Source organism: Girardinichthys multiradiatus, chromosome 20, assembly GCF_021462225.1.
Source record: "Girardinichthys multiradiatus isolate DD_20200921_A chromosome 20, DD_fGirMul_XY1, whole genome shotgun sequence".
Lineage (NCBI taxonomy): Eukaryota > Metazoa > Chordata > Actinopteri > Cyprinodontiformes > Goodeidae > Girardinichthys > Girardinichthys multiradiatus.
The window spans coordinates 29,766,099-29,791,736 of NC_061812.1; the positions used below are offsets into that span (position 1 = coordinate 29,766,099).

Below are 25,638 nucleotides of genomic sequence, written 5' to 3' on the forward strand. Positions count from 1 at the left end.
TATTGGATGCAGCAAACAGGTGGAAGAGGGTTCTCTGGTCAGACGAGACCAACGTTGGGCTTTTTTCCTAGATGCAGAATGCAGTGTGAGGGGGAAACCTAAAACTGAAAACCACCCTGAAACATGGTAGTGGCAGCATCATGCTGTGGGATTGTTTTACTTTAACAAACACAAGAAAGCTGATCAGAGTTGATGGGAAGATGTATGAAGAACAATTCATGGTAATTCCTGTTAAGATGCAGCAAAATGACAGTAATCACACACCCAGAGTTGCACAGAGTTTAGATCAAACATAAATGTTTGATTTGCCCACTCAACTACCCATCCTAAATCTATTTGAGAATCTGTGGGTAGTCTTAAGCTGTTTGCAAAGAAGAATTGGCAAAAAAATGTAGTGTCTAGATGTTCTGAACTGGTAGAGACATACACAAAAGAAACTACTTGTACCTCCAGCAAAAGGGAGTTCTGCAAAGTATTTCTTCAGGGTTCTGAGTACATTTACATGTCATACTTTCTAGATTTTTTTTATTAAAATATGGTGAATGTCTTCTTTTCAATTCACAGTTATTCACTACATTTTGTTGGTCTAACACAAAAAAGCCAAACAAATACTTTGAAAGTTGCGGTTGTTACATAAAATTTGAAAAGGTTAAATAGTTTTGCAAGAGTCTTGTTGTGGCTCTTACACCTAACCGGAGTTTGGCCCCCAAATGAAATTCGGCTTTGGGTCTCATATAATCTTGGACCGGCTGTGGTTCTAACGCCGAGGTGGGCAGCGTCACGCAAAGTCGAAAAAGTCAAGGATGCCTTTTTTTTTTTTTTTTTTTAGGCTGCGGTGGGCGTGATTTCATTCAGCTAACGGGACGTGGGTGAGGCACGGAACTTGGTACTTTTTCGGCTCTCGTGTTCATGCAGAACTGCGTTATTTAATCTTGTTTTTATACAAACGCTCCTATATTATGACAATGATATGTGAAACGGTTTAGCTAGCAGCGGAATCTGAGGTGAACGTGCGGTTTGTTCCAACGGTCGCTGACGTCAGAGATGAAACTTTAGCCGTTAGGTAGGTTCTTACACCGTTCTAACCGAGTACCGCTCGTTCATCTCGTTAAATTAACAGAACGCCAGAAAATAAATGCAGAGCGACAAGCCGGAGCCGACCGAAGCCAATGGCGCCGAGGGTCTGGGCACAAGTGGCGCTGAGGAGAAAGCGTTAAGTAAGGTGAGAGCAGCAGAAGCCACCAAACCCAAAGGGATCAGCGCCGCGGCGGTGCTGTGGACCTTCGGGAAATGCCTCAGCGCCTTGCTCCCCGTCTATCTGGCCGGGTACTATCGGGTCAGCACCAGCCTGCTGGTGTGCGGCATGATGGTTTACACGGGATGGAAACATGCCCGAGAGGCGAAGGAGGAGCGCCTCAGGTCGGCTATGCAGCTGCTCGACAACGACGAGGAGTACACATCCATGAAAGCGTCCAAAAGCATCAGGAGAGACCTCCCTGCGTGGGTGAGAACATACCTGTCGAGATAGCAAAGCCTGCCATTAGTAATAAATCCTCCTCCATTTCACTTGGACCTGCTTGAAAGCATGAAATTAGCAGTAGACTCTAAAATCATAATATTTATTCAGGATACATTAGGATGCATTCTTATTACAGTTGACAAACCAATCCGGTACTATTTATATGGCTGTTATGGTGGAACAATCACATTGATCACAAGATTTTACTATTAAAGATCTTTAGAGAAAATATGAGTAGCTAATGTGCACAGAAGCCAATCAGGTGGATTCATTCAAACAGGAATATAAACAGATTTGCACCAGTTAAAGATTTAAAGACGACAGTTGTCATTGTCGCGTTTAGCTTCGCCATCCACATCAGCATCCATCAGACTTAAAACTCTGGCTCAGACCCGATTGAGCCCCTTGTAACTCAAATATATTTTGAATCCTTCAGAATATGTGTAGAAATCTCTCAAAAGGCTGTCATCCGCCATAGTGTTCACTAATCAGAAGGATTATTGTGCCTACTGTGATGTCATTAACCAAAAATACACATAAAGCAGGATTAGCAGTTTTTTCCACAAATGCACTTTTGAAAAAGCATTGTGTTTTGTAAAGTCCTGAAGTAGAAATACATACATCATTACCTAGCTGGGTTGTTATGTCAGTGTACAGTTTTCGAAGAAGACAAACCCACAACTCAATATTATCTTTGCAGCTGTAATCAAACTTGACTTGGAGATCGGGGCTGCAGGCCATGCAGGTTTGTACTTGCTGCCTAGTTATGAATGCTTGGAGACAAAACTATAATGCAGAACCCACAAACGATTTGACTCAAAGCATCGTGCTGCACCCAAACGAGGTTTCTGTGGGTTCCTTCGTGTTTGCCGTGATGGCTTGCATAACAAGGCAGCATGCCACCTTCCATTAAAGTATTAAAAACGAGTGCTTCTCTGGATTGATTTCTACTCAGCTGCCATTATAAATTCACATTCATCTAAAAACAAAAACACAATGAAATATTAATCGCAAAAAGATTCAATAGACTTAAAATGCAACAGGATCCTCCTGTCTGTTATGCCAATCTCCAGTAATCCAGTAATCTTTGGGCTCAGATATGTTTTATCAACATTCCTGCCTACCTCTGTTTTGAAACAGTTTGCTTTTTAGGTGTGTCTAAGAGTACCGAATTAGATTTCCAGGTATTCTGTCTCACTGAATAGTTTCCCCCATCCTGGCGTGTGTTTATTATGCTCTAGACAATTAAAGTAGGTCTCTACATTATTTTTGTTTTTAGGTAAACTTTCCAGATGTGGAGAAGGTTGAATGGCTGAATAAGGTGAGATAATGCATGATCTGTTTACTTCATATTTTTAATGCTCGACTTTCGGTTCTTTTTTAAGTTCAACCAGTGCCTTTGTCTATTCAGTAGACCAGCTGCAGTGTTGATTAAGAGTTGACAGCATATGGTAAGTTATTAGATGGTGCTAGCTGATAAACAGTAGCAGTGCTCCTGCTGCTCCTACTGCTGCTGCTGCTGCCATGTCCCTGTGAAGGCCACACCCCTATTAGTATAGGTACTGTACTGCAGGAGAGCAGGCCCTGCACCAGACAATCCTCTCAACATTTCCATTTCATTGCAGCAAACAAGGCTGACAGGAAGGGGGAGGAGGTCATTCCCTGGAACTAAAAAAAGAAATGATGCAGTCCCTTTGTGCTTTCACCCCAGAGAAACTAGGGTCACTTGAACACACATTAAAAAATAAAAAATTTTCCAGCTAAAAGAACCACGAGATCTAAGTGTCTGACTACAGACAAAGCACTGGTTTGAGACTGCTTATTTGAGGGACGGTCAGCAGATTCTCTTTGTTCTCCACAGGAGAAGGCTGCTGATGACTCACTCCATACTTATGCCAGACTATAACCACCCGCATTTTTTCCCAGAGTCACAGAGGCTTACAGCCAAACTCTGCCTCTGCCTTTAGAGTCTCTTCTTGGGAAAACTGTTCTCTCAACAACTTTATAAAACTGCAGTATTTTTCACTTGCAGGGTATGCATCTCCATTACTGTTAATATTAAAATAAGTTCCTTCATGCATGTAGGAACTGCATGTCACTAACCAAATGAGCGGGCTAACAGCTGAGGAGGCTCCACCGTTGTCAGCTGCTGCCGTCATTCTTCTGTTTGACAGAGATCTGTTATTTAATCGCCAAAGCTTAAAGCAGAGGCAGCAATCTGATGATATGTATGGCTGTTTTTCACATGTGAATCATCTTTCTAGCATGTGCTGATTTTCCTGTCCAGGTACTGCAGCAGGTGTGGCCCTTCGTCGGCCAGTACCTCGAGAAGCTGCTGATAGAAACAATCGCTCCGTCTATCCGAGGTTCAAGCGCTCACCTCCAGACGCTCAGCTTCACCAAAGTGGACATGGGAGACAAGGTGTTGGCATCGAGACCTTAGATTGCCCTGCAAAAGTATTCATACCAATGTATTTTAGAGGAGTTTTGTGTGACACACCAACACAGAGCAGCAGAAAAGCAGTCAAGAAGCCCATAGTAACTGCTCAGTGGGAGAATTTGTTAACAGTTGAACTATGAGCTGTGCATTCAAGAAGAAAACTATCTTTAAAAGGAAGTCACAGAAGTTCCTGTTTGCTGCGTGCCAGGTAGGGGAAACAGCAAGCCTGGAAGAAAGTGCACCGTTCAGATGAGACTAAAATTCAGCATCTTAACCCAGCTGCACAACGCTGACTCTGATGAAAAACTTACACTGCACATCAACCTGAGAACACCAACCCCGTAGTGAAATATGGTGGTGGCAGTATCGTGTTGTGGGGATGCTTTTCTTCAGGAGAGGCAGAGAAAATGCTCAGAGTAGATGGAAAAAGAGAGGGAGCTTGGGTGGAGCTAGAGGTTCAACGTCTAGCAGGACTATGACCCTAGACATAAAGCCAGAGCTTCACTGGAATGGGTTAGAGCAAAGCATATTTATATTTTAAAATGGCCTAAGTCCAACAAAAAAATTGTGGTACGACTTGTAAAGTGATTTTCACAGATGCTCCCCGTTCTTATCCTACTTTGGATATGAAGAATAGGCAAAAGAATTCAAGCTCTACGCATGCAAAGGTGGTACAGAGAATCTCCAAAATGCTTGCAGCTGTAATTACAGCAGGAGGTGTTTGTACAGTACAAAGTATTGGCTCAAAGGGTGCTGAATAAAGATGCAAGCAACAATTTTCTGTGTAGAAAAATGTTGAAAACCTTGCCGTGGTGTCGGCCTATCACATAAAATCCCAATAAAATACATTGGTGTTTGTGGTTGCAATGCGACAAAATGTGAAAAAGTTCAAGGTGCATAAATAATTTTGCAAGGTGCTGTAAAAATGCTATCAGGAGATTGTATTCACTCATACAAAACATTTGATGACATTTTAAGGAAAAATATCTGCTTTCTGTTTGCTTCAGGCCATGAAGGTGGTGGGCATTAAGGCCCACACAGAGAACAACAAAGGACAAGTTCTGCTAGACCTCTACATCAGGTGTCTTCTCCTTTGTTCTCATGTGTTTCCTCTGTCTAGCAGCTTTTAGATGAGCATTGTTGTAACCAAATCCTTTGTTCCCATTTCCTCAGTTACGTTGGAAATGTGGAAATCAACGTTGAAGTGAAAAGATACTTCTGCAAAGCTGGAGTCAAAGGAATACAGGTGTGTCCCTTTGTCCAGCCTTAAAATATATGTATCTTAAGCGACAACATGTAATGTAAGTTTTCCAATTTTACCCTTTTCATCCTTTTTGTTTCTCTGCCCTTAGCTACATGGGATGATGCGAGTGATTCTGGAGCCTTTGATTGGAGACGTTCCCATAGTGGGTGCAGTCACCATGTTTTTCATCCGTCGGCCTGTAAGTCACCTCTGTTTGTCCTTTTCACATTGCTCAATATCCTCGCTTTGATGTGACTATCATGTGTCTGTGTGTGTAGTGTTGCTATTGATTCTCTTTCAGTTCACACTGATTTACTCTAAGCTCAGGTTTCTCATTTCTTCCCAGAAACTAGACATCAATTGGACAGGACTGACCAATTTATTGGACATTCCTGGACTGAAGTAGGTCATGCTGAGATAAGCTTTCTTACATTTTACTCAGCAGTATAGAGCTTTGTTTTTTTCTAAACATTATTTGAAATATTTTATACATTTCCACTTTTTTCAATAAAATATTAAACTGCACTTTGTTACAGTGTTATGTCAGACAGCATGATCATGGACGCCATTGCTTCGTTCTTGGTGCTGCCCAACCGTCTTGTTGTCCCACTGGTCCCTGATTTGCACGTGGCTCAGCTGCGCTGTCCCCTACCCAGGGTAAGCCTCACTACCTGCATGTCTTGCATTAGTTCACAGCCCCGCAATAATTAAACAGTTTTATTCTATCCTTGTTTTCCTTCTCAGGGTGTGGTGCGCATCCACCTGCTAGAAGCGCAGAATCTGGAAGCCAAAGATAACTACGTTAAAGGTGTCATGGCTGGCTTATCTGACCCGTATGCCATATTAAGGGTGGGGCCTCAGACCTTTACCTCCAAACACATCGATAATACCGACTGTCCCAAATGGGGAGAGATGTATGAGGTGAGATTCATCCGATACCTCTACAGTGCACAAAAGGGATGAGCTTTATTCCAAAACCGGTTCTGATGTGTGTTTGAGCTCTTTGTTCTGCCAGAACACCAAATTGCAAGTTTCAACCATTTAGCTTTTGATTTGAGAGGAAATTGAATAATTTGGACACAGCTTTCCTTTCACTGAAACAGTAGTAATGGGGATCCTTACTTGGAGCAGCATTTTATGGCTTGGCTCACAGAAAATATCCCAGCTCCTTCTGGAGTGTTTATGTATTTATGGCTAAATTAAATGCATTATTAAACAAAATGTAAAAAATTGGGCTTAAAAACAAATTATTATTGTACAAAATGCATTATATAAAATGCTTAGTATTTTTATAGCTTATATATACTCAGTCTTAATAAGAATGTTACGAATACATCTAAATTTGACCTCCTTTCTTGTAGTCATTCAGTTTCCCACCATTCCAGCATGTTATCTTGTAGTGGCTTCATCTCTCTTTCTCTCTCTACTCGGCCCTGGGCCTCTTCCTCCCTCGTGCTTCGTTGTCCCTCCCTCCTGAGTCGCTCTCCCTTATCTGGCCCTCCCCTTCATGCTCCCCGCAGACATGTTCAAATGCGGGTTCAACAGAAGAAAAATAAATAAACTCTAAGTGCTATTTCCTTCTCAGCCGACCGGTAACTATAAAACAGACCATCGGCGTGATGCTACCACCAGCATGCCTGACAGTTGGTACAAAGTTTTTAGATTTGATACCCTCTGCTTAATCCTTTGGGTCATTGTGGCAAAATTGTCGAATCTGTGTCAGTCAGTCAGTCATTTTCTATACTGCTTATTCCATAGTGGGTCGTAGGGAAGCTGGTGCCTATCTGCAGCAGTCTAAGGGCGAGAGGCGGGGTATACCCTGGGCAGGCCGCCAATCCATCGCAGGGCAACACGCAAACAACCGTGCACACACTCATTCACACACCTAAGGGCAATTTAGAGAGACCAGTTAACCTAATCTGTGTCTCATCTGACAATTAAATCTTTCTCAATAATTTGGCTTTTCCACATGGGCAGCTGCAAATTTCAGTCATGCATGAAGGTGCAGATTGTGGAGCAGGCATTTCTTTCTTGTTCCGCACCCTCTCACTCCATGTTTATGGTAAATTCCCGTTAACTGTGGACAGTGACCCGGTGTTTCAGCACTTTCAAGTTTACGATATGTTTGAGGCTTAGCGGTTCACGGGTGGTTCTTAAATATTCCAACCAATTTGCTTTCATGTAAGGGTCACAGTTTGGGTCAGATGGTTGAAATACAGTTGGGTGCTCCAGCAGGACTGGTTCTGGAATGGATAAAACAGGCTAACTTTAAGTATGCTGAATTGCTTTCCCAAAGCCTCGACCTTAACCCTGTTCAACTTTTGTGGACTCAGAAGTCAGTCATATGATATTCTTGCCTGTAATGAATCTATGTAGACGTCTGACCACAACCGTATGTAATAGAACTCCATTTCACTTCGAGGGATTGGACTCGGACTGTGTTAAAAACGTTCATTTTTCATTCATATGTCACACAGACAGCTTCCATGCAAATCCCTCTGTCAGTCCTCATGTCATTATGTGTGTGTTGCATGTAAGGTTATTGTCCATGAGGTGCCGGGTCAAGAGCTGGAGGTGGAGGTTTATGACAAAGACACAGACAAAGATGATTTCTTGGGAAGGTACATGCTGATAATTCATGTCTTTGTTGTGCTTTGTTGAATCTATCATGTTCACCTTTCACCATTCATTTATCACCTACCGCTAAGAAAACTATGAAAGTTTGTTGGTTATTAACTGTAATTATTTGTTAGCAATATTATAATTTTTATTTTACTGCAGGACCAAATTAGATCTGGGCATTGTGAAGAAGTCCATAGCTGTGGATGACGTAAGTGAAAAGCTTTTTTCACTCTAACTAAACTGTCTATAGACAGCTTTCGTGTTATCAGACTAAGACGTTCTTCTGTTTCCAGTGGTTCACTTTGAAAGACACTTCATCTGGACGCGTTCACTTCAGACTGGAGTGGTTGGCCTTGCAGCCCAACACTGAACAGCTTGAGCAGGTTGGACCCTTTCTGCTCTATTTAAACATTTTTGTGTTGAATCCTAAAAAAATGCTTCATTCTCTATTTCCCTTCTTGCAGTCTAACAATTGAAAAAATGTGTTTGGAATTCACCCAGGTCCTAAAAAGGAATGAAAGCGTCAGCAGCAAGAACTCCAACTCCCCCTCTTCAGCAATCTTGGTTTTGTACCTTGACAAAGCTGAGGCACTTCCCGTGAGTCAAATATCTCTGCCCTCTCTGCCCACATGCGTGCTTAGCTCAGAGCTGCTTCCTGTGTGGTTAAGCTGGGGCAGAGCTGGAGATGCCATCTCTCTTGCATTCCTCAACTTTGTTGTGTTGCTCTCCAGCCGCTCTCTCACTTTGTTTAGCCATGGAAGAAGGCACTCAACTTAGGCCAACACTGCCCGAGAGTTTCAGCTAGCGTTAATATTTGGTGGTATATCCAACAGCAAAGGGAACAGCAATGAGAGTCACGCCTCATCTTTGTGGGGCGGGGAGGTTCTAAGCACACTTCCTTTTTTTTTTTTTTTACTAGGCAGAATCACTCCTTGCTGTTACTATGGTAGCCTCAAAACACACACAACCATAATCGCAACCACGTTTTCAGTATTACCAGATATAGGGGCATCAAAATAAAATAGAATGTTACTGAAAACATTAAAAAGCCCAGGTTGGTTTGTTAGCAGCCTCCAGCTCATCTACATTGTTGGGTCTGATGTCCCACGTCTTCTTGACAATACTACAGATGTTCTCTTTGGAGTTGTTTCAGACGAGATGCGTCTAACTTGTCTCTGATTCAGGATGGCTTAACACAAGGAATGTGACAGTTGTAGCCCATGCCCTGGATACCTCTGTGTGTGAGTCTCTGTTGAAGCACTGACTCCAGCTGCAGTCTTTGACTTGTGTATATGCCTCATATCCTCGAAAGGGCTTTGCTTCACAGTTCTCTCAAGGTTGTGCTTATCCCATTATTTATACAGCACTCTGTGAACAGCCAGCGTATGTATTAATGACCATTTTGTGGCTTACGCTTCTTTTAGGGTTGGCGGTGACTGTCTGCTGGGCAAATGTTAAGTCTTTGTCTGTAAATATGCTCTATCCAGATCTCGTCGAGTGGCATAGCTTTAGCTTCAAATTCTGTAAGAAAATCTCCTTTTAGGCTCCTTTTGCTATCCGATTATTAATCGATAAATCAAAAAAATAATCCACTGATTAATCGATTATCAAAATAATCGTTAGTTGCAGCCCTAAGTGAGATGCAGCTATTTCTTTGTTGTTGCACTTTTTGCTTTAAATATCTTTGTGTATCTTACTGTATTCTTATTTTGTGTAAACCTCAGATGAAGAAGGGAAATAAGGAGCCCAATCCCATGGTGCAGATATCTGTGCAGGGAACCACAAGAGACAGCAAGGTGAAACTGCTGCAAGAACTTACTGAGATACTCTAGATTGTGGGTTTTCCTTTTTTTCTGTGTTTTGAACATTGTTTATTTATCTCTTTAGACTTGTTACACAACCATCAACCCAGAATGGGAAGAAGCGTTTACCTTCTTCATCCGAGATCCTCGCAGTCAAGACATAAGCATTCAGGTAACAGCCATCAAAACTGGATACTAAGCACATGTAATCTGATAAAACTAAACACGTCATAATTATAATTTGGTTTGCTTTGATCAGGTGAAGGATGCTGACCGCGTGCAGACTTTGGGCAGTTTGTCCATCCCTCTCTCCCGCGTCCTGGAAACTTCTCATCTTTCTCTAGACCAGTGGTTCCAGTTGGAAAACTCTGGAACAGCGAGTCGCATCTACATCAACGCAGTTCTGAGGGTAAATAGCAGCAAAGCCTTATATTTATCCTGCTCTGAATTCCACAAATTCATTCACATTCATATTTTTGTACTCTCTGTATCTGTTTCACCTTTTTCCAATGCAACACAGGTGTTGTGGTTAGATGAAGATCATATTTCAGCTGAAGTCTCTTCTAATTTGGAAGCTGGTTTTTCTAAACAGTTGGCCAAGCAGGCCTCCCCTCATCCCAGCTTTGCCACAGAGGTAATGAAATACAGTTAAATCACTTTTCCCAAGCAAACTAAATACTTGTTGCTTAAGGTTTTATATGTATTCAAGCTTGTATTTTTATTTGTCTTCAGGGACTGCTTCGAATTCACCTACTGGCAGGTCAGAATCTCGTTCCAAAAGATAACCTGATGGGTGGAATGGTGAAAGGCAAGAGTGACCCATATGTCAAGATCAACATTGGGGGCGAAACATTTACAAGTCAAGTTATAAAGGGCAATCTGAACCCAACCTGGAATGAGATGTATGAGGTAAATATCTGTAATAACTGCGGATGTCTCGATTAGGATGTTTTTGTCCAATATTTTTGTACTAAATTTGATATTACTGAGCCTCGGTCTAATACTTGAAAATGATTGGCAGGTATATGCAGAAAAACAACAATGTTTCATCAGCTTTACATGGTCCGTATTAGCGTTGCAAGCGTGCCCAATCTAACTCATTTATCAGGCGCACCAGTCTCTCCTTTGCATTTTTCTTGGCAGTGAAAGACTAATAGAGTAATATGCTGCTCCAACATTGAAACTATCTTATGAAATCTACTATAATGTTCTGACAATGAATGACCTATTATTTGTTTATTATTCGTTTCGAAAGGTAAATCCAACTTGATTAAGCGCATCTACAGTCTTCAGTGTATGGAGCAGTTTGCTGAAGTTCTAGGCTAAAGATAGCCTCTGATTTGATACATGAATAATTCATTGACACGTTGATTATTTTTCTTAACATACATTAATTCATCTCCAGTTAATTGTGTTAAAACCTTGAACATGGACATCTGTCTGGTGATATCTAAGCACAGCACACACTGTAGGTCACATCACATCATACAGAGAGACAGGAAGCTGCAGCAGCCAATACGGTTTCTCTTTCACTGTAAACAGTTCTGTAAAATGTGAAAAACACTTAGATTGTTAGAGAAAATCCAGAATTGCTTGATCAAAAAAAAAAATGTACATAGTCTATAAAACAGTTTTACAACCTATGATCATAAATATTCTAAACAATACTACTGCAGAAAATGGAGAGGCGTGCCTTACTAGAAGCACAACAGACACAACATCCCAGACAGATCATGAACAAAGGGGTGTCAGGAGTTGAGTTTAGTCAGGGACTCTTTAAATAACCATTTTAAAAAGCTTTAATTGGGACATCCCTACTGTTAATTGTTGTTCATTTTAAAGGGTGACTGGAGTTTGTACATAGCAATAGGTTTCCTGCTACTTTAAGGCATAATGACTTTTGTTGATGTGTAGGTTATTCTGACCCAGCTCCCTGGTCAGGAGCTGCATGTGGAGATGTTTGACAAAGATATGGACATGAAGGATGACTTCATGGGGAGGTAACTTTGCATCTTTTAATTGTATAGTATGGTAATTAGATCCTAAATGATCCTTTTATAAGAATATATTTCATGAATTGCAGGCTGAAGATAAGTCTGAAGGACATCATTGGCTCTCAGTACACCGACCAGGTAGGGGTTATGTTAGAATTTAAAAAGCTGAAGCTAAAAACTACAACGCAGTAGTTTAGAAATATTCGTATCTCCAGATTCATTATGTATTTTAGCGAAGAAGGGAAGCATGTAATTTCCTACATGTCCACATGAAGGATTTTGCTCCGAACAGACCCGGTTGTTCCCATATTGAAGTGTTGCGTCTTTATTCATCAGTGGTACACTCTCAGCGATGTGAAGACTGGTCGAGTTCATCTGGTCCTGGAATGGGTTCCGACATCTTCAGAACCAGATGGATTGGAAAAGGTCAGTCCAGTGAATAAAAATGACTTAACGATGAGCTTTTTTTAAATTAAAAAATACGTATTTTCTGTGGCTTCAGGTCCTTCAATTTTACTCCAGACAGTCCTACCAAAACAAGACAGTGCCCTCAGCAGGGCTTCTGTTTGTGTTTGTCGAACAAGCAGATGGCTTACCAGTGAGTCCTTTAATACTGTTATGGCAGATAATAAATACAATTTTATTTAGTTTAGGAACTGCCAGAGAATACCATAACCTCTCTCTGACTTTAGGTAAAGAAGAGTGGAAAGGATCCAAAAGTTGGAGTGGAGTTAAGTCTTGGAGAAATGTCCCGTAAAACTACAGTAAGATCATAAGATAATTCATCAGATAATTTATCCCCGTTTTAGACATTTCGCTTGGCTCACTTCTTTATTTGTGTTCATTTATTTTTTTTTTTGCTCATTGTTCCATCTCTTCTGAAGGTGTGTGATCGCACAACCTCACCTAAATGGAACGAAGCATTCTGCTTCCCTGTTCGGGATCCAAGGCAGGATATTCTTTTACTTAAGGTAAAAAGTGGGCCATGCATATGGATCAAGAGAGCTTTGTCATGGATTAATACTCCTGAAATAACAAGGAACATTATGGATTGTCTTTTTTCAGCTCTCTCACAGCTGGACCCTACCTATTGGTTCTCTGATTGTTCCTATCAGAGAGTTGCTGGCTGAACCAGACCTGGTCTTGGATCAGTGGTTCAGTTTGGATGGAGCCTCACCTGAGAGTCAAATCCTGTTAAGGACCGAGCTTAAGGTAGGATAATCTAAATTAGTTTGATCTGATTATTTGTCATATCAGAATCAGAATCAGAATCAGAAAAGCTTTATTGCCAAGTACGTTTTTGGACATACAAGGAATTTGTTTTGGCGTAGTCGGTGCAATACAATACAAATTAAACAGTACAAACATATCTACAATATAATATAAATATAAGTGCACAGTTTTAAGTGAGTGAGAGTAAATATAGAGCAGTATAAGATGCAAGAGCAATACAACAGTGCAGGTGATCATTGTGCAAGTAAAGCTATTACCTGTAATAGGACAGCCACTCTGTCTTTAATTAATCGTTATAGTAGGTAGTGCCCCTATCTCACTGCTGCCTACTTGGCTTACATTTCTGTGGCATGGTAGGAGACTCAAGCTTTATGTAAATAACGCTCTAGCTACCTACAGATCTGTCACTGCGGTATAAAAAAATATAATCACTAGCTTGGTTAAATACACTAAAACTTTCACATTATCTTTTCAATTAGGAGACGCAATATACACACACTGGTGCCACTGCTTCAGTGTTTATGCAACCGCTTCCTAAACAGCACGGACCTAATATTGACATTTCTTAACCCCATGATACACTATGCTGATGTTTCATCTGGACTGGTGAAGATCCAATCATCTCTGGATGCTGAATGTCTTAACGGACTTATGACTGGCCCAGTTTTATTCATTCGGCTAAAACGTATTTAACCACTTAGTGGATGTTACAGAGCTTTTAACATTATTCACCAGATTTCAGTTGTCCCTTAAATATGAAAAATGTAATAAAACAAGACGGAGCATTACAGCAAAAGTAACTTCACCTGTCTTGACATAGTACAACACAGTAAATCCTACAACTTTAATCCCAATACACTCTCTGTACATACAAAAGTAACATATACTTCAAATAGGTGACAGGTTTTGAAGTTTCCCAAAATGTACTTAATTTCTTCATGTTTCGAACCACTTTAAGCCCATTAAGAATGAGGCTATTAATTCACTTTTTTAAGCTTTTGCTTCTTTAGCTGAGAATTGTTTTTCTTTTTTTATGACTCCAGTGAATCTAACTAAGTATTTTTAATCAACCTAATTACAGATGTTGATTCCTACCAAATGTCCTGTTGCCACTGAAAAGGCTAAAGTCTCTGTAGTTCCAGACCCTTCTCCAGAGAAGCGCCAGCCGGAGACAGACACAATCCTCAGGTGAGATGGTTCATAAAAGTCTATTTTCACTTATTTTGACCTCAGTACATCTTGAATTTAATTTCTTGTTGCTGCTTCTTTGTTATTTAGGTCAACTTCAGTGGACACTCCTCCTGTGGAGACTATTGTTCCCTCGGTGCTTTTGGATGAGGAGGTTCATGAAGTAAAGAAAAGTGCAGTTGATGTGAAGGAACATAAAGTGGAAGACTCACCAAGCCCGGCTGTAACACGACCCCCTCATACATCCCCAGACCTCACCTTTGCCAGTGAGGTAACATAAACAAACAGAGCTCTTTAGCTTCTTGTATTATTGTATTTAAGATATATGGCATAAAAAGCTAAATCTAATATAAATCAATACACATTAATTCATGTCATTAATACAGGGACTACTAAGACTCATCCTGTTGGAGGCTCAGAGTTTGGTTGCTAAAGATAAGATTATGGGTGGTCTGAAGAAAGGCAAAAGTGACCCCTACGCAAAGATCAACGTGGGTGAGGTCATATTTAAGAGCGCTGTGGTGAAGGAAAATCTCAACCCAGTCTGGAATGAGCTCTATGAGGTCTGTCTTAAACTGCGACACACAGTTTGACTTTATGACAACCTTTACACACTCATTTAAACTGCTCTGCGTTTCCTCAGGTGGTGCTGAGGCCACAGTCAGGGCAGCAGGTACAGGTGGAACTGTTTGATAAAGATATGGACCATGATGACTTCTTGGGCAGGTGAGGCTGCCTGCCCTGGATTCATTTTTACGAAGTTCAGTGAACATATATGTTTACTGAAAGTTATTCTGTGAAATCAACATGTTTAACCTGAATTTATAAATCACAAAACATTGAGGGTGATGACGATTTAAAACATCATCAGAACTGAGAGTGTGATGTCTCATTGAAAGACAAAATCTTTTCTTCTGTTTAGAGGATTTGACATTTTCTGGTTTGCTTGAATAAATTTACATGAATTTCAAACAGAGCTGCACAATATATCGATGAATTTGTTGATAATGTCTTTGGCCAGTCTGATACACTCTAATTGCCCTTAATGCACACACTCTGAGGTATATTTTGAGTGGCTGAGATGCTAAAGCCCATGGAGAATGGGCTACACGTAATGTAACAATAAAGAAATAAAGGCATCCAGAAAAAGTGGGTTAATCATAATCGTTGTTGCTATCACAATTTTCAGCAAGATTTACACAATTACATATTATTAATTAGATGCTATTGATCTAGTTTCATATCACATATGTGTTCATCCATGTTATCATATTGCATATTATGTTCTTCCTTCTCAACAGGTTAAAAATCAGTGTTTCAGACATTATCCGTTCCCAGTTCATCGATCAGGTTGGTATTCTTTTTCTTAGTACAGTGTTAATAAATCTTCCTTGATGTAGTCATGGATGCAGATACATGATGTCTGTAAATGAATGTGTTTGTTTCAGTGGTACACCCTGAATGATGTGAAGTCTGGGCGTGTTCGTCTCATACTGGAGTGGGTCCCAACAGTGTCCTGCAATGACAACCTGGAACAGGTTGGTATATAGTAGATATATTTCTTTATCCTTATTTTTTCCCTTTTCCTAATTCTGTATGTTAGTTCTATTTCACTATTCTCACTAGTTCATTTTAGGGGTCGGACTTGATTAAAGAAATTATCTAATCAATTGGAGGCTTTGTAATTAATTAAACCCGATTAATCACTATGTAATCTCGTAATATTTGCTCCAAAATGCAACATTTTTTATTTAAATGGATTTTGGTGGACGACTGAATCAAATAATTGACACAGACAAGAACACTGTAGTCTTAAAGTCTGGAAAAATGCATTTAATTGCATTTCAATTCAGAACAGTAGAAAAAGAAATAAAAAATATCCCTGGCCAAATTGAGCAGACCTGAAGTTAAAGTGCCATACATTTTCAGAATACTACTTGTACCAGTACAGCACATGTTTCTGTGCTCACCGCAACATGCTTTGCATTTAGGTGATACAGTAGGGTTAACGTGCTTCGGTTGTATGCAAATTTGTTCTGGCACAATTTGCTTAAAACCACTCTTATATCAAGGCTTTCATCAGGTAGTTTTCTTACACACTTTTATCCGATTCCTCTATTTTGGTAGCCATGAGCCCAGCTGTGACGTTTGCATCAGTGTAATCGGTGCACCAGGAAATTGTTTACTGACAAATGTTCCGTGTTGTTTGGCGTGCAAACTGTGATTAAATGCAATTTTTTTACAAGTTCATTTATTTGAAATTAGTTCATTGTAATTAATGCGTTAAAGACCCACCCCATGTTAATTGAAAAACAGATGCACCAATCAGTGGACCCAATTTTCCCTTGATTAGCGCTGATCAATGAATGGCAGACCAGATACTGGAAAATCTGATGTTTCTTACACATTCATTACATGTGTTAAATTAAAAACTCGATATTTTTCACATGCATTCATCGACAGCACATGCTTTGATGCGTTTGATGCAAGAATAAGCTGGTCAGACATTATATTATTGAAAAGCTTAAATTGGTATTGGCTAGTAAAAACCTTATAGGTGCGTGTTTATCGGTATATCTGATCGCTGTCTCTCTGCATTGTATTTCTGAGCGCTGAGTCACTGTGATGCACTTTTGATTCCAGGTGGTGCAGCTGCAGTCTCTCCAGTCTTACCACAACAAGGCTGTTCCCTCTGCAGCACTGCTCTTTGTTTACATGGACAGAGCACATCTGTTGCCTGTGAGTTGCCTGCAGTTTAGTATACTGAAACAAACAACAAGTTTGTCATTTGAGACTAGATAGATAGGTAGTTTGAAAAGCATGCACTGATTTAGTCATACTTAAAAATACCCTGATGTAGGAACCAATGATTAAGGAATAGTTTATGGTTTCTGTGTTGGATCTGAAACCATAATTACTAGGAGGGAATACAGGCTCTTCTCAAACTGGGATGTTGTGTTGCTGTTTGCAGTTTAAGAAGAGCGGGAAGGAGCCCAAAGCTGGAGCTGAGCTTGTCTTTGGGAACACAACTCACAGAACCAAGGTATGAAACTGATAACAAAACATTAAAAATCACAGTCTCTAATTATGGTTTCTGTATAGTATATATTTTTTACTTTTATCACTTTCTTTAGTCAATTTTAATCCATTTTCTCAGCTGAAGTAACATTTCATGTGTATGACTTTATCACTTCTTCGTAATGGTGAGGGTAAACAATAGCTAAATAAAAGCCAATATTTTAAACATTAGAAAGCAGGTTGCTTTACAAAGAAATAGCAGCTATTAGAATTAAAAAAATTAAGTAAAATTAGAGAACTCTGAATTTATAGGAAATGTGTTTATATTCCTGCAATGGACTGGCGACCTGTCCAGGGTGTACCCCGCCTCCCGCCCATAGACTGCTGGAGATAGGCACCAGCTCTCCCACGACCCACTATGGAAGCAGTGGTAGAAAATTACTGACTGACTGAGTTTATATTCAACACATTTCTTTTGTCTCCCCTTTTCTGTCCAAAGGTTTGTGATCGCTCCAGATCGCCACAGTGGAATGAGGCGTTCCACTTCTCGGTTCATAACCCCAGCAAAGAGATGCTCATAGTGAAGGTGGATGTTCTGAATGTCTCACAGTACTAAGTTGCTCCTACTGTCAAGAAATTAACCAAAGTTCTGATTAGTGTTGTTAATGTCTTATATCACCTGAAGTTATCCAGTGCATGGGACCAGCCAATGGGATCTCTGGTGCTCCCTGTGAAGCAGCTGCTCTCTGAACCTCAGCTAGTTCTGGACCAGTGGATGCATCTGGATGGAGCCTTACCTGAAAGCCAAATCCTCCTCAGGGCTGAGCTGAAGGTATGACGATATTTACACGCTTAGATTTACTGCATTCAACAGACAATGTAGAGACTGAGTGGTAATTTCTTGTTGGCAGATCCTTGACACACGGTTGACAGAAGTTCCACAGACATCTGTAGCTGCTTCAAAAGAAGAAATTAGAACCGCTACCACTGAGAAGATACTCAAACCAGCTAAAGAGGTGGAAACAAGGCCAAACTTGGCAACAAATGAGTGAGTTCTTCATATTCATTCTAAACCATGAGTACATATAACCTTCTAAAGCTGAACTTTATACTCTAGTAAAATTTCATACAGTTGTACTTTCAGGTAGTTTTACTGCAGACTGGCTTTTATATTTTCCAACCGAATGTGTTTTCAGCTCTCCTGTGGTGTCAATCCAATCTGCACACCCTGAAGCGACACATGATAAACACCATTCCCCTGCAGTAAGTCACATCACATAAAAGGCAGTAGTAACTATGTCCTAATTGTCTATTTACAGAGTTGTCACTGAAATAATTTCTATCAGCAGGTGGAAGAACCAGTATATGAAGAAGAGCCAGAAACTGAGTCACACTATGAGGTTGAAAGAGACGTGGAGCCACAGGAAGTCCACATTGAGGAGTGAGTTGAATCAAATCCTTTTTACTCCATCAACGTCATTTAGAAGAAACATGAGATACAAACCACCGTGTAATAAACAATGTGGTTTTGTTTGTTTATGTGTGTGAATAGGACAGGCTTAGGAGGTCTTGCTCAGGCCACAGTCACAGGTCTACCCTTTGACCCAGCCCCATCAGCAAAGGTCACAGAAATGCCCAAAGTGGGTCCCAGTCTTCCACCACACACAGTGCCGGGTCAGAACTTTGGTAAAGAGGTGTGTTTGCTGATTATATGAAATGTGAAGTGAAAGAATATGCTTGCAGTGATGCTTCACTGTTATGCAAATTAGTTTTTAATCAAGAACAAAAACTTCCACAAGCAGCTAGAAATGTTGAGGAATTCATGTCCAGTGGAAGTGGAAATAAAGTCTTGATATGTCTTTAACTATTTATAAATCTAATTTGTAGTGACATGAAAGGACCACCACCCTGGTGGTCTGTTTGAATTTACAGCATAATAGTATAACTACTAGAACTGAAACTGAACATGACTGAGTTCCAATCGAATGTATGTCCGATTATTGTTCTGAATAAACAGTGATGTCAATTGAGACATTTTATTTGTCCCTAATCATTTAAAAGAAGAGGAACTGAGAAGAAGAATCACCATTTTCTAAAAATCCTTTATACCCACAGTAATTTAACCTCTGCATTCACCCAAAGCCCTGCTAGCATTGAGCAATCAGGCACAAACACTAGAGTAAGGTAATTTATCTGTTACTGTAAGGGCGCTGATGCCTTGCCCCTGGGTACCCAGACCTTGATTGAAGGCAGACTGGGGGACGTTCCAGTTAGGAAAGCAAACCAACAACCTTCAGGTTCTATAGCATCTCTCTTAGTACATCATTCTCAAACTGTAGCACATGTACCACTGGTAGTACTCTGACTACTGCGACTATGAACTGGGAGCTTATGCAACACCAGTGAAGTTTGTATCAGACAAGCTAATGTGAAAACGCGACTAATCAAAGTCCAGGTCCGGTTATATGGCTATTACTGTCATTCTAATAGTACTTGAAAAATGTAATATTAGAAAAAGGTGGTACTCGTTAAAATAAGCCCTACTGTTCTAAGGTATATGCTGTAGCCACTCCTAAAAAAAGTACTTTAAATTAAAAGAATTGGACTGTGAATGGATTTAGAGACAAATGCTGCTTTGATGTGGACCTTCTGCCCAATTATCAAACAAGAAGAAACTGCACGTTTTTAAACTTTACAATAAACAATCACGGAACCATCCAATATCACATTTCAGTGACATAATGCAGTCCTAAATGAAGATAAATGTCAGATTTTAAGTTGTTAATAATATGGAACTTTGTGTATATTTTAACACTTCATATCTTCCTCCTGTAGGGGGTGCTGAGGATCCACCTGCTGGAAGCCCAGAATCTCGAAGCAAAAGACAACCTAATGGGGGGCATGGTGAAGGGCAAGAGTGATCCTTATGTCAAAATCAACATTGGGGACGTTGCATTTAAAAGTCATGTTATCAAACAGAACCTGAACCCAACATGGAACGAAATGTATGAGGTAGGCCGTTTCATGGTTCAAATACTGCAACGTTTTTTCTTCTTTTGTGGTTGTTTTTGCTGAAGGTGTGTATTTCTATTTGCTTATACAGGTAGTTTTGAGTGGACGCAGTGATCAGAACATCAAGTTTGAAGCATTTGATAAGGACATAGATTCAGATGACTTCTTGGGAAGGTGAGTCTCATGTAATGTTTTCATAGATTAGTGAAAAAGTAGTAAAAAAGGCCAAAACGTTTCTAGTAATATATAGAGTTATGTCCAAACGCTTTCAACTTTCATTGCCTCACAAAAGTATTCATACCTTCTGCACTTTTCCATAAAATGCACAACACCAGACCTTAGTGTGTCTTAGGAGGTTTAATGTGGTAGACCAACACAAGGCAGTGCATAACTGAAGAGATAAAGTTGTTAAGAGGTTTAGGTTAGGTTACAACACTGAAAGCTGTAAACCTCCCACAAGGCCCATTACTCTGCAGGAACTGCATATGGTGTGTTCAATGTGTATTTAAGTTTTTGTTTTCACTACAAGTCGTGTAGGGAACACAGCAAATGTGAGGAAGAAGGCGCTCTGCTCAGATGAGACCAAAATGGGACTTTCTGCGTGCAAAAGGCTGTGTTGAGACATTTCATCCCCGCCTGAACCATCCCCATGGTGACACATATTGGTTGGTGGCTGCATCATGCTGTGGGAACACTTTTCTTAAGCAGGGACTAAAAATCTGGTCAGAGGTGATGGGAATATAATTGGAGCTAATTACATGGCAATCATGGAAGAAAACTTGCTGCAAAATACTTGGGACTGTGGGGGAGATTCACCTTCCAGCAGGACAACAACCCTAAACGTACAGCCACAGCTACAATAGAATAGGTCAAAGCTTATTCTTGTGTTGCCCAGCCAAAGTCCGGCTCTAAATTCTGTTGCTGATTTGTAGCAAGACCTGAAAATTAATGTTCATAGACACACTCCATCCATTCTGACTGAGACTGAGCTGTTTTACAGAGAAGAATGAGCAACAGTTACAGTTTTAAGATGTGAGACCTACCCCCCAAAGACCTGCAGCTGTCACTGCATCAAAGGGTGGTTCAACTAATCTGAATACATATGCACAGCACATGTTTTAGATTTTTATTTGTAAAATAGAAAACCACGTATCATTTCCCTTTCACTTCACAGTTACAAAACCACTTTGAGTTGGTCTAACACATAAAATCTCAATAAAATACACTGAGGTTAGTTGTTGTAGCATTGCTAAATGTGAGAGAAAATAATTAGTTTGTAAGACCTGTTTTCCTGTTTACAGGTTCACGGTTAAGCTAACTGAGGTCATCAGATCACAGTACACAGATCAGGTGATCCTGAGTCATTGTGTGACCCTTGAACTTTGAGATGTTCTACTGTATTGTTTTAATGAAGGGTGTTGGCCTGCCTGTTTATCTGTGACTCTCTCCGCTGCAGTGGTTCGCTCTGAAAGATGTGAAATCTGGACGGGTTCATTTGATTCTGGAATGGGTTCCTACAGTGTCAAACTCAGCAAGACTAGAACAGGTCGGCCCTCTTCACAACTTTATAATCTTTTTTAAGTAATGGCCTTTTAGAGATGGCTGTATGCCAACAACATAAATGAGTTGCTGTGCTCCATGTTTATAGGTGCTGCAGCTTCAAACTCTGCAGTCATATCAGAACAAAGCTGTTCCAGCTGCAGCTCTGCTCTTTGTCTACTTAGAGCGAGCGCATTCACTACCAGTAAGTCAGCTGTTTTTTATAAATTATCTCTGCCAAAGATTAGAGACATGATTTTACAGTATGTAAAATATAACTACAATCTTTCTGTATGATACAGTTCAAGAAGAGTGGAAAAGAACCCAAAGCAGGTGTTGAGCTTGTTCTGGGTGAAACAACCCACAAATCTAAAGTGAGACCCATAATACCTTTTACTCATTGCTTGGAATGATACATCTTTTTCCAATAATGTGTTTACAATTCCTCCTCAGCTGTGTGACCGGAGTACCGAACCTCAGTGGAATGAGTCTTTCTATTTCGTCATCCATGACCCCAAACGTCAGATGCTTGTGGCAAAGGCAAGACAGTTTTCGTATCTCTTGTCATTGCTTAGTAAACAGGCTTACATTCAGCTGAAACTAACCAGCCCTCTCATTGCATTGCAGTTGTCCAGTGGCTGGGACCAACCAATGGGATCTCTGGTGATCACAGTTAAGGAGCTTCTTGCTGCACCACAGCAGGTGCTGGATCAGTGGTTTCATTTAGATGGAGCCCTGCCTGACAGTCAAATCCTACTGAGGGCTGAACTCAAGGTACTGACGAATACAAAAATGATGTCGGCATGCTTCATCTGAATGCTTTCAGCTTTGATGACTGATAGTCTCATTTTGTTTCTCATAGATTCTGAGCTCCAGGATGGTGGAAATGATTGGTTCAGGGACTCTGCCCTGTACTTCTCCTGCACCTGGAAATGGGCAGGTGAAGTTGTCTCTGTCATACGCCTCAAAGGAGAGAAAGCTTGTTGTGATCGTCCATGCCTGCAGGTGTGTGCTGAAACTCTTACAGGCATTTTTAAAAATCTTATTTAAGAGCCGACAAGACGTTGACACACAGGCCAGTTTGGTTTTAGAAGTTATGTGAGTTAAATGTTATGTTTCATCCCAAAACGTTACAGGTCTCATTGAGCTCACTTGGACAACCTCAGACTGTTGATGAGAATGTGGACTGAATAAATTTAAAATGCAGTGAAAGACACATTGTATCATTATATCCTACTATATAAAACCGATACCAGAAACAACCAGTTACATTCTTACCAGGAAATGATAGCTAAAATCTGCTTTTAATAATCAGTCATATTGAAAATTAAGCTACGAAAAATTCTTATTTTTCTTATTGAAACTGGAATAATTTTTATGTAGAAATTTGGTTATTTTACAATGTTATCGGGTGGCATGCAGGTTGATCTTGTGCCCCAAAAACTAATCCAGGTCATTTAAGAACAACTATTAGCTGATCTGAGTCCCAGTCAGATATGTCTAAGTATACTGGAAGGAACCCCATGTAGATGCTTGAAGGCCGCTCTCATCTAAAACATTCATAGGTTTATCATTTGCTCTTAAAGATATATCTGACCTGCAAATACAGCTGCCGTCTGAAACAAGCCCACATCCAGCACCTGCTGAGGATGTTTTTGTACAGAGTGACAAATAAGGCTTCAGCTGATTATTTTTTTGTACAGAGGTCTGCTGTCCCAAAATAAGGATGCTGTTGACAGCTACGTCTCCCTCATGCTGCTGCCTGACAAAAGTAAAGCCACCAAGAAAAAGACAGCGGTGAGGAAGAAAGACCTCAACCCAGAGTACAATGAAAGGTAAACGTCGTCTCGATGTATTTTTGCAGCTGTTATTATTTCTTAACAGTTTCTTCATGTTTGTTCACATCTTTTCAGGTTTGAGTATGATCTGCCTGAGGACGAGGCCAGATTCAGGCGCCTCAGCGTGTCGGTGAAAAATAACTCCGCCTCTTTCAGGAGCCGGGATGTTATTGGACAGGTCAGTCTGAAGCTGCGTCCATACCCAGGTTTATCTCTGCTCTCACCCTAAATGTATGGCAACCCAAACACAAGGCTATACAGACAATGTGATGTGACTGCTCCTTAAAACATGCAGCCTGGCTAATGACTTACTCTACCATTAATATGTTTATTTTTGATGTTTTCACGCACTGAACACATGGAGAATCACCATTCACTGTTGCCTATTTGTTCGTTTAGGTCCAGATTGAGTTGGCCCAGATTGACCTGAAGTCTGGAATCATTGACTGGTGAGCAGAGCTGATTGAATGCAACTCTGTGAAAAGGCTATGTTCTGTATGAAATCACCTGTGATTTGTAAATCATCTCATGCTTCTATTTTAATTCAATTACCAACATTTTACTTCATGTTGTAGCCTATAAATTTTGCTCATAAAGTGTTGAAAATGCAAATTAACTCACTAAAGCAACCTGGTTTCAAAAAGTTATTGTTCAATAGAAGGTAGTAGATAGTTTAGTTTCTCCAATCCTTTTATGAATGTTCTTCTTATCTTTTATTAATGTTGGATGATTTTTATTTTTCATTAAATGTCTGTTTTTTATTGCAGGTTTACTTTGACTGATGAGGCTGAATAGCTGCCTTGCTCGCTCTCGTTGAGAGTTTAATGACCCGCTGCTGCTGTTACACTCACTGATGCCTTCTCTTTCCCACCTTTGCACCACTGCTGCAGTTTTACCTGCATCCACCCAGTTCATTGCGTTTTAACATCAAGTACAGGTCCTTCTCAAAATATTAGCATATTGTGATAAAGTTCATTATTTTCCATAATGTCATGATGAAAATTTAACATTCATATATTTTAGATTCATTGCACACTAACTGAAATATTTCAGGTCTTTTATTGTCTTAATACGGATGATTTTGGCATACAGCTCATGAAAACCCAAAATTCCTATCTCACAAAATTAGCATATCATTAAAAGGGTCTCTAAACGAGCTATGAACCTAATCATCTGAATCAACGAGTTAACTCTAAACACCTGCAAAAGATTCCTGAGGCCTTTAAAACTCCCAGCCTGGTTCATCACTCAAAACCCCAATCATGGGTAAGACTGCCGACCTGACTGCTGTCCAGAAGGCCACTATTGACACCCTCAAGCAAGAGGGTAAGACACAGAAAGAAATTTCTGAACGAATAGGCTGTTCCCAGAGTGCTGTATCAAGGCACCTCAGTGGGAAGTCTGTGGGAAGGAAAAAGTGTGGCAGAAAACGCTGCACAACGAGAAGAGGTGACCGGACCCTGAGGAAGATTGTAGAGAAGGGCTGATTCCAGACCTTGGGGAACCTGCGGAAGCAGTGGACTGAGTCTGGAGTAGAAACATCCAGAGCCACCGTGCACAGGCGTGTGCAGGAAATGGGCTACAGGTGCCGCATTCCCCAGGTCAAGCCACTTTTGAACCAGAAACAGCGGCAGAAGTACCTGGCCTGGGCTACAGAGAAGCAGCACTGGACTGTTGCTCAGTGGTCCAAAGTACTTTTTCTGGATGAAAGCAAATTCTGTATGTCATTCGGAAATCAAGGTGCCAGAGTCTGGAGGAAGACTGGGGAGAAGGAAATGCCAAAATGCCAGAAGTCCAGTGTCAAGTACCCACAGTCAGTGATGGTCTGGGGTGCCGTGTCAGCTGCTGGTGTTGGTCCACTGTGTTTTATCAAGGGCAGGGTCAATGCAGCTAGCTATCAGGAGATTTTGGAGCACTTCATGCTTCCATCTGCTGAAAAGCTTTATGGAGATGAAGATTTCATTTTTCAGCACGACCTGGCACCTGCTCACAGTGCCAAAACCACTAGTAAATGGTTTACTGACCATGGTATCACTGTGCTCAATTGGCCTGCCAACTCTCCTGACCTGAACCCCATAGAGAATCTGTGGGATATTGTGAAGAGAACGTTGAGAGACTCAAGACCCAACACTCTGGATGAGCTAAAGGCCGCTATCGAAGCATCCTGGGCCTCCATAAGACCTCAGCAGT

General features: G+C 40.6%; 1 protein-coding gene across 2 annotated transcripts; it reads left to right on the forward strand.

The window, feature by feature from the left end:
* Positions 1-847: 847 nt before the first annotated feature.
* On the forward strand, positions 848-24,493 carry esyt1b (extended synaptotagmin-like protein 1b). 2 transcript variants are annotated; one of them, XM_047348664.1, is made up of 52 exons: positions 848-1,504; positions 2,799-2,840; positions 3,807-3,941; positions 4,967-5,040; positions 5,133-5,205; positions 5,312-5,401; positions 5,549-5,604; positions 5,739-5,859; positions 5,947-6,123; positions 7,741-7,823; positions 7,984-8,032; positions 8,118-8,207; positions 8,326-8,421; positions 9,549-9,620; positions 9,712-9,798; positions 9,886-10,035; positions 10,147-10,260; positions 10,359-10,535; positions 11,541-11,626; positions 11,710-11,758; positions 11,957-12,046; positions 12,123-12,218; positions 12,313-12,384; positions 12,505-12,591; positions 12,686-12,832; positions 13,935-14,041; positions 14,132-14,312; positions 14,428-14,604; positions 14,685-14,767; positions 15,343-15,391; positions 15,490-15,579; positions 16,685-16,780; positions 17,013-17,084; positions 17,559-17,645; positions 17,745-17,891; positions 17,971-18,107; positions 18,256-18,322; positions 18,406-18,500; positions 18,612-18,753; positions 19,895-20,071; positions 20,163-20,245; positions 21,373-21,421; positions 21,528-21,617; positions 21,720-21,815; positions 21,913-21,984; positions 22,064-22,150; positions 22,238-22,384; positions 22,473-22,615; positions 23,314-23,445; positions 23,524-23,626; positions 23,848-23,897; positions 24,216-24,493. In XM_047348664.1, exons 1-52 carry the CDS (start codon positions 1,136-1,138, stop codon positions 24,241-24,243), a joined length of 5,469 nt encoding a protein of 1,822 aa, XP_047204620.1. In that variant the 5' UTR covers positions 848-1,135; the 3' UTR covers positions 24,244-24,493. The 2 variants fall into 2 exon arrangements, with proteins under 2 accessions (XP_047204620.1, XP_047204621.1); XM_047348665.1 differs by having other exon boundaries at positions 18,409-18,500.
* The last annotated feature ends 1,145 nt before the right edge of the window (positions 24,494-25,638 follow it).